The 14543-nt window shown below is 41.0% G+C and overlaps 1 protein-coding gene across 1 annotated transcript in view; it reads right to left on the bottom strand.

Annotated features, from left to right (window-relative positions):
* OVCH2 (ovochymase 2) overlaps positions 1-397 on the bottom strand; it is a 31207-nt gene extending 30810 nt beyond the window's left edge. Inside the window, exon 1 of the mRNA XM_060754919.2 lies at positions 310-397. Within this exon, the coding sequence (XP_060610902.2) occupies positions 310-397 (88 nt within the window). The remainder of the gene's footprint in view (positions 1-309) is intronic.
* Positions 398-14543: the final 14146 nt, after the last annotated feature.

Here is a 14543-nt window from a genome sequence, read left to right as displayed (position 1 = left end):
ATAAATATGAAAAAGCAACAGATCTTCTCTCTAAGGATGAAGTGACCACAACCCCATCAAATCTTAATGAATAATTCAGAAATCTGGGGCACTGCATATGTAATACAATCTGGACTAAGGGGGGAAATTTGTCTAATCCCATTCCCAGGGGTATGTGAGCTGCCTTTATTCTGAGCAACCACTGTTCACAAAATTACCGTGACAAATTTGCCCAAGTCAGTGAAGATAATATTAGTTTGACCTAATATGAACATGCATATTGTTGCCTTTAGAAAATGGATAGAGTTGAATATGAAATCATAGGCATACCTTGTTCAGACACAGGTGTAGATTTTCCTTCTTGGAGGTAAATTGCCCCAAGCACAAGCAAGAGCAGGCAACCTGAAGCCACTGACATGATCAATCTGTAAGTGACTGCACTAATGCAAGGCAAGAACTTTATAGTAGCAAAGAAGAAACTATAACACAGTGGGAGAGCAGAGACTGACTAATTAAAAGTGCAGGTTACTGATTAAACCAGCTGTAAAGCTTTTGACCAGTCACTACTATAGTCCTCCACATTTAGACAGGCACTATTTCTTTCAAGTTCTCAAGTGACTATGATGCTTTATTGCTTCATATTCCTCTCTCCAGAGGTCAACCTATACATTGAAGAAAACAATACCCATGCCCCCCTAGCTAGCCATCAGATGACTCTTACCTCAATATAACAGATGATTAACGACAACCAGGCATGTAGCCGGGGGGGGAGGGGCTTGGGGGGCTTCAGCCCCCCCTCCCCCCCGAAATTCTCATGGTGGTCCGCGAGAAGGCCTTACTGGTACATTATTTAAACTGTTATGTTATTCATATCATGATCTGATCACCATGCTCAATATATCCCATATGCATGGGGGTATTGGGGTAACAATACAAAAGGTTTGCTAGAGTAGACCCTTTTTCGCTCAGACTCAGCCCCCCCCCCCCGAACCAAATTCAGCCCCCCCCCCCCAAAAAAATCCTGGCTACGGGCCTGATGACAACTCTACTTTGGTCATTTCCAAGGTTATTTCATGTGGATTTTTTAAAACAAAAATGCTAACCTATATTTAATAGCAAAGTTCACATCAATACCATAGTTTGAAGTGCAATTGAAGTGCAGTTATTGCATAGCAGGCATGAGCAACTGCGGAAGGATAGGGGGGTTGATTTAGCCTCACGGGAAACTTTGTATGGCAGCACCCCTTCTGCTGCATCCACTCTGAGAAAAACATTTTGTCCCAAAATGGCCTTCAGAAGACATTTGGGACTTTTCACCATGCGTTTCAGCCCCTTGGGGCCATTATAGGTCCAGGAGATAACTTCTGCAACAACTGAAACGAATGGAAGTCAAGTCCTCCCTTGGATCCAAATTATTCGATGGGAGGGCAAGATAAAACATCGATGCAATGCCTACCACCTCATAAAGGGCATCTAAGGGCAAATATTTCTTTACCCCAGATGTTTTTTGACACCACAAAAAGGGGTCCTGCGAGAACATATGCAGTTCAATGGCTACACTTTGTCCCCCTCCCAGTTGTATAGAATGAAAAAGACTGGGATAAAGCATTTGGGCTATCGAAGGCTTTCATGGCTGGAATCATTGGGTTGCTGTAAGTTTTTTGGGCTGTAAGGCCATGTTTCAGAAGCATTCTCTCCTGACCTCACAACCTCTGAGGATGCCTGCTGTAGATGCAGGCGAAATGTCAAGAGAGAATGCTTCTGGAACATGGCCATACAGCCCGAAAAACTTACAGCAACCCAGTCTGATTTGGCTTCTACTGACACATATTGTCTGTCCTAACACCTAATTTTGTTTCTAGAGCAGACAATACAGAGATCTTCCTAAAATCATAGCTGAACTCTTCCTGGGAAGTTATTCTGGTTGTAGTCAATTTAAATTGTCTGAAAGGGGTGCTTTGTATTTTTAAAGGAAGAAGCTAGGCTTTATTGCATGACTTCCTTCCAGAGGAAACCAAAATGAGGAAGCAACTGAAGCGCTGGACTTTTCCACTGTCTGCAATATCACTCCAATTAAGGAAAAGGCAATGACAAACACAAACAAGCAGCTTGTTTAGTATGTATACGACAAAAAGGGAACACTTACTCTGTCACTGTGTAGTGTCTCTGGGGAAAGAAGAGAAACAGAGAGGCTCGAACAGTGTGATATGTGTAGTCTGTTTTTCATTTAAGATGGTGGGGCAAGCAGTGGGCTGGGCAGTTTTCTGCCCACCGCCTTTTATGTTGTTTTCCTCTGCTTTCCATTCTCACTCTCACTGTGATGAGGATAAGGTACAACAAAGGCTCCTGGCAGGATTGATAAGCACAATAAGCAAATCTGCTTTCCTCATTGTTTGCTGGCACATGCTGCTGCTTTCCCAATTTTAATAGAAGATTGATTGAGTTAGAAATTATAAATGTGGAACCCATTTTCGAACATTATTGCTGCAAGTGATATTTACACCAGATCCCAAAGTGGGAAGTGATAACTGACCACATGCATCACAGGTGCCCACCGCTGCAGTGAGATGGGTGTGAATAGAGCTTACTTGCTGCCCTTGAATTGGAAGATACTATCAGTCTCTGGTGTTGAAGGAAGATTCAGAAGCTGGGTGAATGTACATGAACTGGGGAAGGTGGCATTATGCTCTTATGCCATACTCCTTGTGCCACAAAGTGTTTGCCATGAACAGCTTCAGAGCAAAAACTGTGTAGACATCCCACGTGTCTTACGGTGCATTTATATACAGTGATACCTTGACTTAGGAGTTTAATTCGCTCTGTGACCAAGCCCTTAACTCAAATTATTCTTATGTCAAATCAAATATCCCAATTTAAATGAATTGAAATGCTATTAAGCAGTCCCCCCAAAAAACCCACTAATTTTTTGTAATGTGTTTTCAAATAAGAAAAATGTACTTTATAAATAACAAATAATGTTTTTAAATAATACATAAAATAGAATATATAAAAATAAATTGGCTTTATTAAATATAGAGTATGTATTTTCCTTTACATGTGGATAGACGACACATCTCCCTCCGGCAGGAAATATGGTGCAGACACAGGGTTTGGATACAACAAATGGCTACAACTTGTTCATTGGTTACAGGAACAAGGGTTGGCTGCCATGCATGGGTCCTGGATCCAGAATTGGGCAACCTGGTGCTGATCGATACTGCTTTCCGTGCCACGGTACTGCCGGCACAATACTGGGCAGACATAAACACGGCACCGCTGGAAACCACCCGATGTACAAAGACCGGGATCCCATCAAATATTTTCATCTGTTAAATGTTTGAGGATATGTGAGTATATTTATTTGTACTCTGCTCTGAGTTCTTATGATAGTGGGTGGGATATTAATGTTTTAATCAATAATTAATAAATACAAATGTATTTGCTATGAATGCAATTGTCCTGCTTCTTGGCAGGGGATTGGACTGGATGGCCCACAAGGTATCTTCCCACTCTATGATTCTATGTACACCTTGTTCACAAGCTTTCATGGATGCATGTGGTAAAAACATAGAAGGAGATGCAAACCCACAACCCCATCCTCTCAATGAACCCATATCTTATTTGAAAAAGGGCCCCTTTTCTACCTTTTCCAAGGAATGAAATGGTGTATTTTTATTGTGAATTCCATTGTGTATTTTATTGTGTATTCCATTGTCAGAACTATAGGGGGGATTAATGAAAACCTAACTGCCACAATTTTAATAGGTCGGCTTCCCTTTTCGAAAGGAATGTGGAAATGTCAGCTATGCTGACCTTTTAAAACTTGCAGACATCCTTGCAAAATAGACCACTATTTATAGAAAGTGGCATCATTAAAAATGTAGTTCCCAGAATTCCTTAGCTGTGTGCATTTCGAAAAAAGATAGAGCAACACTCCTTGTCTATTTCCAACAGTCTTCATGGATGTTTTCAAAACCTTCTTTCTGAATTTACCACAAAAACTCAAGTTGTGTGACATTTGACTCTCACTATGTCTGAAGAGTTTTCTAATCAATTCACTTCTATGGAAAATTTGGTTGCCTTTGGAAGTCAGATCTCCCTGTTAGTACTGCAGTGATGAAGCTTAAAATGCAGGTGCAAAACGCGATAGGCCCCACAGTGTTACCTGTAAAATTAAATAATATTCACCCATATCAACCAAACAATTCCAGAACGTTTTCCCTCCATCAGAAGCAGATTTTCTAAAAAACAAATGTATGTTCCAGATTAAGCTATTACAAAATGTTTACCATAACAATAGTGGTATGGCATAACAATCTATACAATCTATACTGGATCTGCTAAACTGGTATCCACAGTTTGATTTATATGTGCCTGGACACTTTCTATTTCTATAGCATGATCCTATGATATTTTGTGGCCAGAGGTATTTCATTTCAATAGAATTCGCTGTTGTCCATGGTTTGATGGAAGAAGTCAGCTTATCAACCATCCTTGCTATTATAGCTAAGTTCTCAAGGAAAGCCAAGTGGGTTGGTGGCAAATCTCACCACCTTTTTAATGAAAATGGGATTGTAATGGCATTTATCCTACAAACCCTGGCTCACTGCTGTCCTCAACAGATTTCTAGGAGGGGGCATTTCATTGCTGGGTTGCAGCTACAGGAGAATTTGTAACCAGTGGAATTCCTTCTTCTCTTATTATTTATTTATTTATTTATTTATTTACTTCATTTGTTGACCGCCGTTCTCAGCCCTAGGGCGACTCATGGCGGTGTACAACATATAAAACACAGTTTACAATAAGGCAACAACACAACGAAATATCACCATAACAACATAACTATCAATAATACAACAATCATATAATTACACTAACTCATCCGCGCCGTCTCATCGCCAAATCACAAACCAATCTCATAATCCGTATTCCGTTCCAGTCGTCATTGCCAAATGGTGAAGCACTTAATTAAACGCCTTCTCGAATAACCATGTCTTTAGGCTCCTGCGGAATGACATAAGGGAGGGCTTATAGTAATGTGGCCCAAGGAATACATGACTTGGGAATAATTCCTCAGGTGGTGGGTAGGTTTGAAGCCAGCAGTGAGCATGACCAGACCCAAATATGGGCCCCTATCTTCCTTTCTGCTCTGTTTGATTTATTCTAGCCACACACACTTTCCTTCTCTATCTTTCTCTTTTTACCCAGCTAGATGCCACAAAGAGGGTATATCATGTCTGCTGCCTGCCTAAATTGATGAATTACAGAGAGTTCTTAAAACTGGGCCACAGGTTACACCCACACATAGCATATCTTAATAGGATGGAAATATTCTTGAGATATAGACTCCAAACTCCAAGCTCTGCTAAGTCTCCTTGGTTACCTGCCTGTTTGTTCGCTGCTTTCCTGCCAACAATTCTCATGAAAGCATCACATGAAATAAAATCAGCGTTTCTACACATTTAAGAAACTGGAACCGATGGTGCCTTTCACACAACACAAGCTTCAAATGTGGGGTAGAAGTATCTTGCTGTTTTTAAAGTGTGGGTTTTACTGATGATTCCTAAGTCGGTTGGCATGAAACTTATTCCTCAATCCCCTGCATAGAGACATGTAAAAATGCCCAATTTAACATGTGATGGGAATTTCCCCTCACCTGTTTGTAAATTTAATGATGTCACTATGAAAGGGGGAGCCGAGATGGGCAGTATTGATTCCTTTCTTCCGTCATTACCATTTTGGGACTGAGGAAGTATAGAAAATATTCAAAGATATTCAAAACATTCAGGAGAAAATAGCAAGCATGCGAATCCTGTGCTTCTTCTAGTATCTCTGTAACCTTAGCAAGCTCCCTCTTTCAACATTCCCCCTCGGTCATAAAAGTCCTTTTGAACTCTTGCCTCTCTGAAACTCCTCCTGTGCTGTCAGGCTTTTGTTTTGCCTATCTAAAGGCTAGCAGAAAGAAAACTATAAGAGAGCTAAAGCTTCATTTCCACTCACCTCCCTCCTGTTTTCAATTCCACAACATAAGAAAAACCCCTCTTGTTGAGTTTTTTTCAGACTGTAAATTGAACTCCCGTGATTACAAAGAGAGTTTAAAAAACAAACAGGGGAGGGACAGTGGGGGAAAGTCTTAACCATATGATGGCAAATCAAATGGATGAATCTTAAAGCAGAGAGAAAGATTAGGTGTGATGGGGGTAGGAAAATCTTCTGTTTAATTTCAAAACAGGGTGTGAAGAGGCTTAAAAGAAAACCAACTCTTCCAAAAAATTGACATTCTGTGGAATGAAATCTCCAGTGTGTCCTGGTACAACATACCTTTCCATATTTTTCTCAAGTCTGAGTTTTAGGACCAACTAAATAAGATGGTAGATACATGGCAAGTTGTCCTGCAGGGTTTGTTTCACCCTTATGAAGATACAAGTAGCTAAGGGAAGAATTGGATTCAGGCTAAAATGCAGAGGGGTGAGGAACATTCACTAATCTAATTTCCAAACCACAACAACAATATAAGGTAGGATAGACAAAAAGGTTCATTGATTCTTTAGAGTTTGGTTCTTTAAAGCATATTTATTTCAATAGCCTTGAGGCTGCAAAATTACCAGCACTCTATGCTGAATTTCTCTACTTGTCAGAGCTATGGTACAACAAAGAACTTTATGCTTCAGGAGGAATACACATTGCCATTGATGTCTTCCAAGAATCAAGTGATACCAAAACCAGTGCAAGTCATGCTTGGAGGAGTGATAATAGCATTTCTTAATGAACCATTGAACAATCTACTAGCGTTTTGTAAAAATTAAAGAAAATAAAAGAAGCATTCCAATATGGAATAGACATTTCAATAGCTGATAGTGGGGTTTTGTTCTGACTTTTTAAAATGCAGATCTCTGATAGGAACGTGGCTGTTTTTAATTACTTGTGAGACAAGCAGGCACTGTCCAATCTTCACTCAAGTGGCAGGTGGCTAAAATCTGGACAATCTTTTTATCAACCCACGTTTTACCTCTTGCCTACAGAGTGGAACTGGCAGCTGGCTGGGTCAAAGTGGCTCTCAGGTTAAGGCTGTTTATTCTTAATGGTTTTTTCTTCTTCTAATCACTTCTTCTCAGTCCTGTGATTGAAGAGAGTCAGCGTAGTTTTAGCATTGGACTACAACTTTTTCCTGGATTCATGTCAGAATTCTTGTCCTAGGTCTTTGAGTCACTATGAAAAGAAGAGAGGCCTAGACCATTTAAATTAATGTCTACTCAGGAAGAGTCTGAAAATTAATGTATTCATTACCTGTCGAAACCATGAGAGGGAGGGTTGGTCAACACAGAAGGGGCTAAACGTCTTTCCTCCCTTCATTGGTTTTATTATTTTTGCTTATTTTCCCATTATTTTTAAACCTTGAATATCGTTCTGTTTTTTTCTTTTCAACATCTTCTGTATACTGACACAGATATTGGGTGCCCACATTGCAGTGAGTGGGAGAGGGGGAAACACAGAAATAATTTGAAGGACTCAGGAGCCACTAGGAAAAAATGTTTTGGTTTCTTTCCCTTTCTTCTCTTCATATATACATATACATCAGGATCCAGGTGATTTAACCAATCGCATCTCCCTATATAGACCATCCCATGCTCTGAGGTCAGCAGAGGAGGCCCTGCTCTCAGTCCCACCCTGTCACAAGTGTGGTTGGTGGGATCAAGAGAGGGAATATTCTCTGTGATCTCTCCCCGTCTCTGGAACTCCCTTTCCAAAGAAATAAAAATGGCCCCCACCCTCCTGTTTTAAAAAAACTCTTGAAGACTCACCTTTGCATTTTGGCATATGGAGAGGAGGAGGAGGACCCTCTAGTTCAACTGGAATGTTGGCTTACCTACTTGTACCTCATGGCCACTTGGGTACACTTCAAGAACAACTATAATCAGTCAATTTCCATTTATTTTAATTGATTTTATCATTTGAGATATTTTAATATTGAGTATGTGATCAGTGTAATCTATTTCTATGTAATTATTTGTATCTCAGTTTTCATTTTGAAGTCAATTTTTATACAATAAGTTCACTGTCATTATTATGCTCATTATATTGCATTATTGTAATTGATGTAATTGTGATGTAGTTGCTGGAATGTTTGATTAGGACTTTTGAAGTTGAATCTCTGCTTAGCCCCAGAAGGCCACTGGATGAGTATGGGAAATTTGCATAGGATTGCAAAGTTGGAATTAATGTCAGATAAGAGTTGACTTGAAGGGACATAAAAACAGCAAAATAGGTTTAAAGGGTTTTAAATTACAGAGTTATGGCAGTTTTCAACAGCATTCCACATGCAGTTTTCAACAGTAGGCAACTATTAATTCTGCCCTAATCATAAGCAAAACTGCTGGTAGATAAATGCCTAATTCAGTAGCAAAATGACTTAGAAACTGAGGCTTCTAAAAAGTTCCAGAACCAAAGTTAAATGCCATAATCCAAATATGACACTTACCTGAACTTCCATTAGGTATTACTTTGCACATTATGAAACTTCCCAATGAAAGAAGCCAACATTTCTGCCTCATCCATTGTACCAGAAATGATGCTCAAGGTAATCTGTACAGCTCTGGTTCCTGCTTCCTCATAGTTTACAAAGTCACTCATTGCCCATTATACTTTAGCTTCCCTTGTCCCCACATCAGTCTGAAGGGTGCTACATTTTTTTTCTGAAACTGTGGAACTAACCATTCTATGACATGGCATGGCTACCTAGAATAGTGCCTGGAGTCATGCCATATTCTGTGGTAAGCATACATTAGGAAGAAGATGCATGCTATTTAATTTTTTTATTAATCTAATGGTATTCTTTCTTTCTCCCAGTATGGGAGCCAAAGTACGTTGTATGATAAATTAAAGCAAAATATGGCAAAGATCATAGAATATAGAGTCACTGACTTGGAAGGGACCACAAAGGTTATCCAGTCCAACCCTCTGCCCTGCATAATACATAAAACAAAAGTTTAATTTACAATTAAATAGGTGATCCAATTACAACTTTTCAAACAGTTAAAATACATTCAAAATATAGGAAAGATAAAAGATCCTTCTGCCACAACCAATGAAAAGCGGATGTCTGTTTAACTAAAAAGGCCTCTCCTTGCCAGCAAAAAGAGAACAGAAAAGGGGAAGCCACGATCTGGGAGCAGTCACCTTGTACTCTCTGCCTACCAAGAGCTTGGCTTCAAAGAGATTACATTGTTCGACAACTTTGCACAGTGCCTCCTTCAGAAACTATGCCCCCCTTGGGAGCCTCATGAAATGGACCTGCATCCGGGATGGTGTCCAAGTAGCCCACAACACAGCGGCAAGCCAGGCCAAATGGTCTCAGTGTTTCCAAAGAGGAATGAGCATTTGAGCCAGTTCATTAATGCATTTTTCTTTTGGTCAGTCAACAATGAAGGGCTTTGGCTAGCAAACACAACAGGAAAACATCCAGGAACTTACAAGATTTTGCCAACATCAATAGATGTACATTGTGGATAAATGGAGAGCCGGGCTGCCCAACTACAATTGGAGCAACTCTCTTTAAGGGCTACTCTTTTCTCCTTCCTGTCACTGTAACATAGTTCTTTTGACCTTGCCTTCTCCTGACCAACAATACATTTTCTCTCATTAAAATGTTTCCCAGTTTCCATTTTTTTTAAAAAAAAAAAATTATCCTGGTCTATCCTAAAATATTTGGTTGTAGGAGGCAAAGATGGCATGGGGAATTTCACCCTGTGTTGTATGGGGTTGCAGTCCCCCTGAAGACACATGTTCGCAGTCTGGGTGTTATCTTGGACTCATAGTTGATTCTGGAATCCCAGGTGTCGGCAATGGCCAGGAGCGCCTTCGCACAGCTAAAACTTGCGCACCAGCTGTGCCCGTACTTTGAGATGCCAGACTTTGCCATGGTAGTCCACGCCTTAGTCACACCCTGTTTGGACTACTGCAATGCTCTCTATGTGGGGCTGCCTTTGAAGATAGTTCAGAAGCGGCTAGATTGCTAACTGGAGCACCATATCGTGAGAGGATGACTCCCATACTGTGACAGCTTCACTGGTTGCCGGTCCACTTCTAGGATAAGTACAAAGTGCTGGTCATTACGTATAAAGCCCCAAATGGTTCAGGTCCAGGCTGTTTGTCAAATCGCATCTTCCTGCGTAGACCATCACATGCATTGCGTTCTACAGAGGAGGCCCTCCTCTCAGTCCCAGCCCCATCACAAGCTTGGTTGATGGAAACGAGAAAGGGGAGCTTCTTTGTGATCGCCCCCTGTCTCTGGAACTCCCTCCCTAAAGAAATAAAAGCGGCCCCCACCCTCCTCTGCTTTAAGAAACTTCTAAAAACATATCTGTGCACTTTAGCGTATGGAGAGGAGGAGGATTAGGACACTTAAAAGGCTGGCTAACCCATGTGTATTATATGGCTGTTATGATACTTCTTAAATGTAGCACCGTTGTCAGCGTTTTTTAATGTAATGTCTCACAATTTGCTTTTAGGGTGTACATTGTAATGTTTATTTATGTTTTGGTTTTTATGTCTTAATGGATTGTTCCTGTTTCTATTTTGTTTTGATGCTTAATTTCTTTGTTGTACATTTTCTGTTGTTATTCTCCATTATTCTGTATTATTTTGATGTGTTTGTACCGATTTTGAGGCATTGAATGTTTATCTTTTTTATGTGTAAACTGCCCTGAGTCCTTCCAGGGAGAGATGGTCTAGAAATAAATTATGGTTATTTTACTGACACAAAAACACAGTTTGTCACAGCAAATGAAATATATATGCTGGATTTCATATCACAAAATCACAAGTCGAACACTTCCCAAGCATCTAGCACAGGGGGCCTCAAACTAAGGCCCGGGGGCCGGATACAGCCCTCCAAGGTCATTTACCTGGCCCTCGCTCATGATCAACCTAAGTCTGAAATTACTTGAAAGCACATAAAAACAACAATCCTATCTCATCAGCCCAAAGCAGGCTCATACTTCCCACTGAAATATTAGTAAGTTTATATTTGTTAAAATTGTTCTTCATTTTAGTTATTGTGTTGTTTTTAAGTGTTTTTTGTACTACAAATATTTTTTTCAAATTATAATCCGGCCCTCCAACAGTTTGAGAGACTGTGACCTGGCCCCCTGTTTAAAAAGTTTGAGGACCCCTGATCTAGAACTATGTAATGTATTTTCGAATGATGTGTGCAGATCCAAGTAAGGTGGCCTTTTGCAGTTGACAGATTGTGATTTTGTCAATGTTTATTGTTTCCAAATGCTGGCTGAGATCTTTGGCATGGTACCCAGTGTGCTGATGGCTACTGGGACCACCTGTACTGGTTTATGCCAGAGCCTTTGCAGTTCGATTTTGAGGTCCTGGTGATGGCTGAGTTTTTCCTGTTGTTTTTCACCAATTTGGCTGTCACCTGTTTATTTATTTGTCATGTCAGGGCAATCAGTCAATTTTATTACATTTCTAACAGAACAAATCAAACAAACAGACAAAATACAAAATTTGCGAGTTTAGTAGTTGATTAAATGTCCTTTGGCCAATAGCTGGCCACTTGGAATGCTTCTGGTGTTGCTGCAAGAAGGTTCTCCATTGTGCATGTAGCAGGGCTCAGGGTGCATTGCAGCAGGTGGTCAGTGGTTTGACCTTCTCCACACTCGCATGTTGTGGATTCCACTTTATGGCCCCATTTCTTGAGGTTGGCTCTGCATCTCGTAGTGCCAGAGTGCAGTCTGTTCTGCGCCTTCCAAGTCGCCCAGTTTTCTGTGTGCCTGGGGGGGGGGGGAGTCTCTCATTTGGTATCAGCCATTGGTTGAGGTTCTGGGTTTCAGCCTGCCACTTTTGGACTCTCGCTTGCTGAGGTGTTTCAGAGAGTGTCTCTGTAGATCTTAGAAAACTATTTCTTGATTTAAGTCGTTGACGTGATGGCTGATACCCAAACAGGGGATGAGCTGGAGATGTCTCTACCTTGGTCCTTTCACTATTGGCTGCTAATTCCTGGCGGATGTCAGGTGGTGCAATACTGGCTAAGCAGTATAATTTCTCCAGTGGTGTAGGGTGCAGACACCCTGTGATAATGCGGCATGTCTCATTAAGAGCCACATCTACTGTTTTAGTGTGGTGAGATGTGTTCCACACTGGGCATGCATACTCAGCAGCAGAGTAGCATAGCGCAAGGGCAGATGTCTTCACTGTGTTTGGTTGTGATCCCCAGGTTGTGCCAGTCAGCTTTCGTATGATATTGTTTCTGGCACCCATTTTTTGCTTGATGTTCAGGCAGTGCTTCTTGTAGGTAAGAGCACGGTCCAGAGTGACTCCCAGGTATTTGGGTGTGTTGCAATGCTCCAGTGGTCTGTTCTTGAGATGAAAAGCACATGTCTGTGTTTTAAATGGGTTGGGGATCAGCTGGTTTCCCCTGTAATAGGCAGTAAGAGCACCTAGAGCTTCAGAGAGCTTCTGTTCTACCATCTCAAAGCTCCCTGCTTGAGCAGTAATGGCATGATCATCAGCATAGATGAAACTCTCTGTCCCTTCTGGCAATGGCTGGTCATTTGTGTAGATGTTGAACATGGATGGAGCAAGCATGCTCCCCTGAGACAGGCCGTTCGTCTGTTTCCGCCATCTGCTTCTCTGGCCCTGAAATTCAACAAAAAAGCTCCTGTTTTGTAGCAGGTTTCCTATGAGGCGGGTGAGGTGGTAGTCCTTTGTGATATTATACATTTTTCTCAGGAGGAGGCGGTGGTTCACAGTATCATAGGCTGCTGACAGGTCTATGAAGTCAGCTTCTGTGATCTGCTGCCTTTCAAAGCCATCTTCTATGTGCTGAGTCAGGTTCAACACCTGTTATGGTGACATCAATTATCCAAACTTGTTTCTTTTCCACAAATGTGATATCTGGTGTATTGTGTTCCAAAACTTTGTCAGTCTGGATTCAAAAGTCCCACAGTATTTTTGCGTGTTCATTTTCCACTACCTTTGAAGGTTTATGGTCACACCAATTCTTTACTGATGGCAGGTGGTATTATTATTATTATTATTATTATCCACCCAACCACATTCTACATATTGTGAAATGGTACAGTTTGGGGCACAGCAGCAGAGAAAAGGTGGGTGGAAGGAGGATGTTGGTCATTGCAGTGCCAGCTTCCAAAACTGTTAATGATTCCAAGTAATACCTGACCTCTAAGTCTATATATTTTCCCCTTGTGAATACATGTATTTAAAATGTTTCACTTTGCTGGTAAATGGCAGGGTTACAGGGAATGTCTGAAAGAGAAAATAGGTTACTGAGAGAAGTCTTATTCAGGACAGTGATATAGCTGCACAGAAAAAGTGCTACATAGATCAGCTTAATAAGAATTGTTTTACAGTCACTTTTAACTCTTTTCAAACTGAACACCTCCACCCTTCCCCTGAATTAATGAATGCCACCACAGAAGAGAAATAAAGCAGACGGTTGATTATAATAACAACATTAAAATAGAAAATGTGATATCTTGTTGTGAATTGCTATGAATATTCATGCTGTAGAATAATGAGAAAACAATTTTCTTTAAAGAGGAATATGAGACTTTTTCACATAGCCAACAATATCTTTTTTTCCATCTGTTAAGTCAGTGGTTCTCTCAGCCTGTGGGTCCCCAGGTGTTTTGGCCTACAAGTCCCAGAAACCCAGCCTGTTTACCAGCTCTTAGGATTTCTGGTAGTTGAAGGCCCAAACATCTGGGGACCCACAAATTGAGAACCACTGTGTTAAGTGATCAGCAAAAACCCATTTCTTTAAAGGCACCTTACACATGTGATGCTGCCATGAGGTGGCAGTATAATGCTTTTACTGATTATCCTTTTGACAGGCATCCTAAAAAGTTCATGTGTTTCACGGGCTTTTAGTGTAAAATGAAACAGGCAAAAAGAACTTACATAGAGAGGGTACAGTTGTTGTTGCCTCTTTCTAATGCAGCCCAAAAACTAGCTATAGAAGATTTCCAGAGAGAGTTTTCAGACAACATGGAGGGTTGCCAATTGAAGGAAAGGAGAAGAAAGTTGCAAATAATTTGGTAGCACAATAGTGGATTCTTCCCATTCACTCACCCACTGTGATTCACTAACATTTAGACAATTCCTGTCAGTGTGGCCCAAATGCAAATGATGATGATGATAATTTTACTGACACAAGCCAGTGGTTTATTTATTTGTGTCAGGAACAATTTGAGAAACTGTCGCTTCTGGGGTGAGAGAATTGGCCATCTGCAAGGACGTTGCCCAGGGGATGCCTGGATTTTTTTTAATGTTTTGCCATCCTTGTGGGAGGCTTCTTTCATGTCTCTGCATGAGGTGCTGGAGCTGACAGAGGGAGCTCATCTGTGCCCTCCACGGATTCAAACCTCTGACCTGTCGGTCTTCAGTCCTAATGGCACAAGTGTTTAACTCATTGCGCTACCATTGGCTCCTGTCCCAGTGGTGATCAGCACACTGGGTGCAGTGCCTAAAGACCTTGGCCTGCACTTAAAAACAATTGGGGCCGATAAAATTACCATCTGTCAGCTGCAACA

This window comes from Anolis sagrei, chromosome 1 (genome assembly GCF_037176765.1).
Source record: "Anolis sagrei isolate rAnoSag1 chromosome 1, rAnoSag1.mat, whole genome shotgun sequence".
NCBI lineage: Eukaryota > Metazoa > Chordata > Lepidosauria > Squamata > Dactyloidae > Anolis > Anolis sagrei.
The sequence above is the reverse complement of the archived record's forward strand: the minus strand, read 5'-3'. Positions and strand labels throughout refer to the sequence as shown.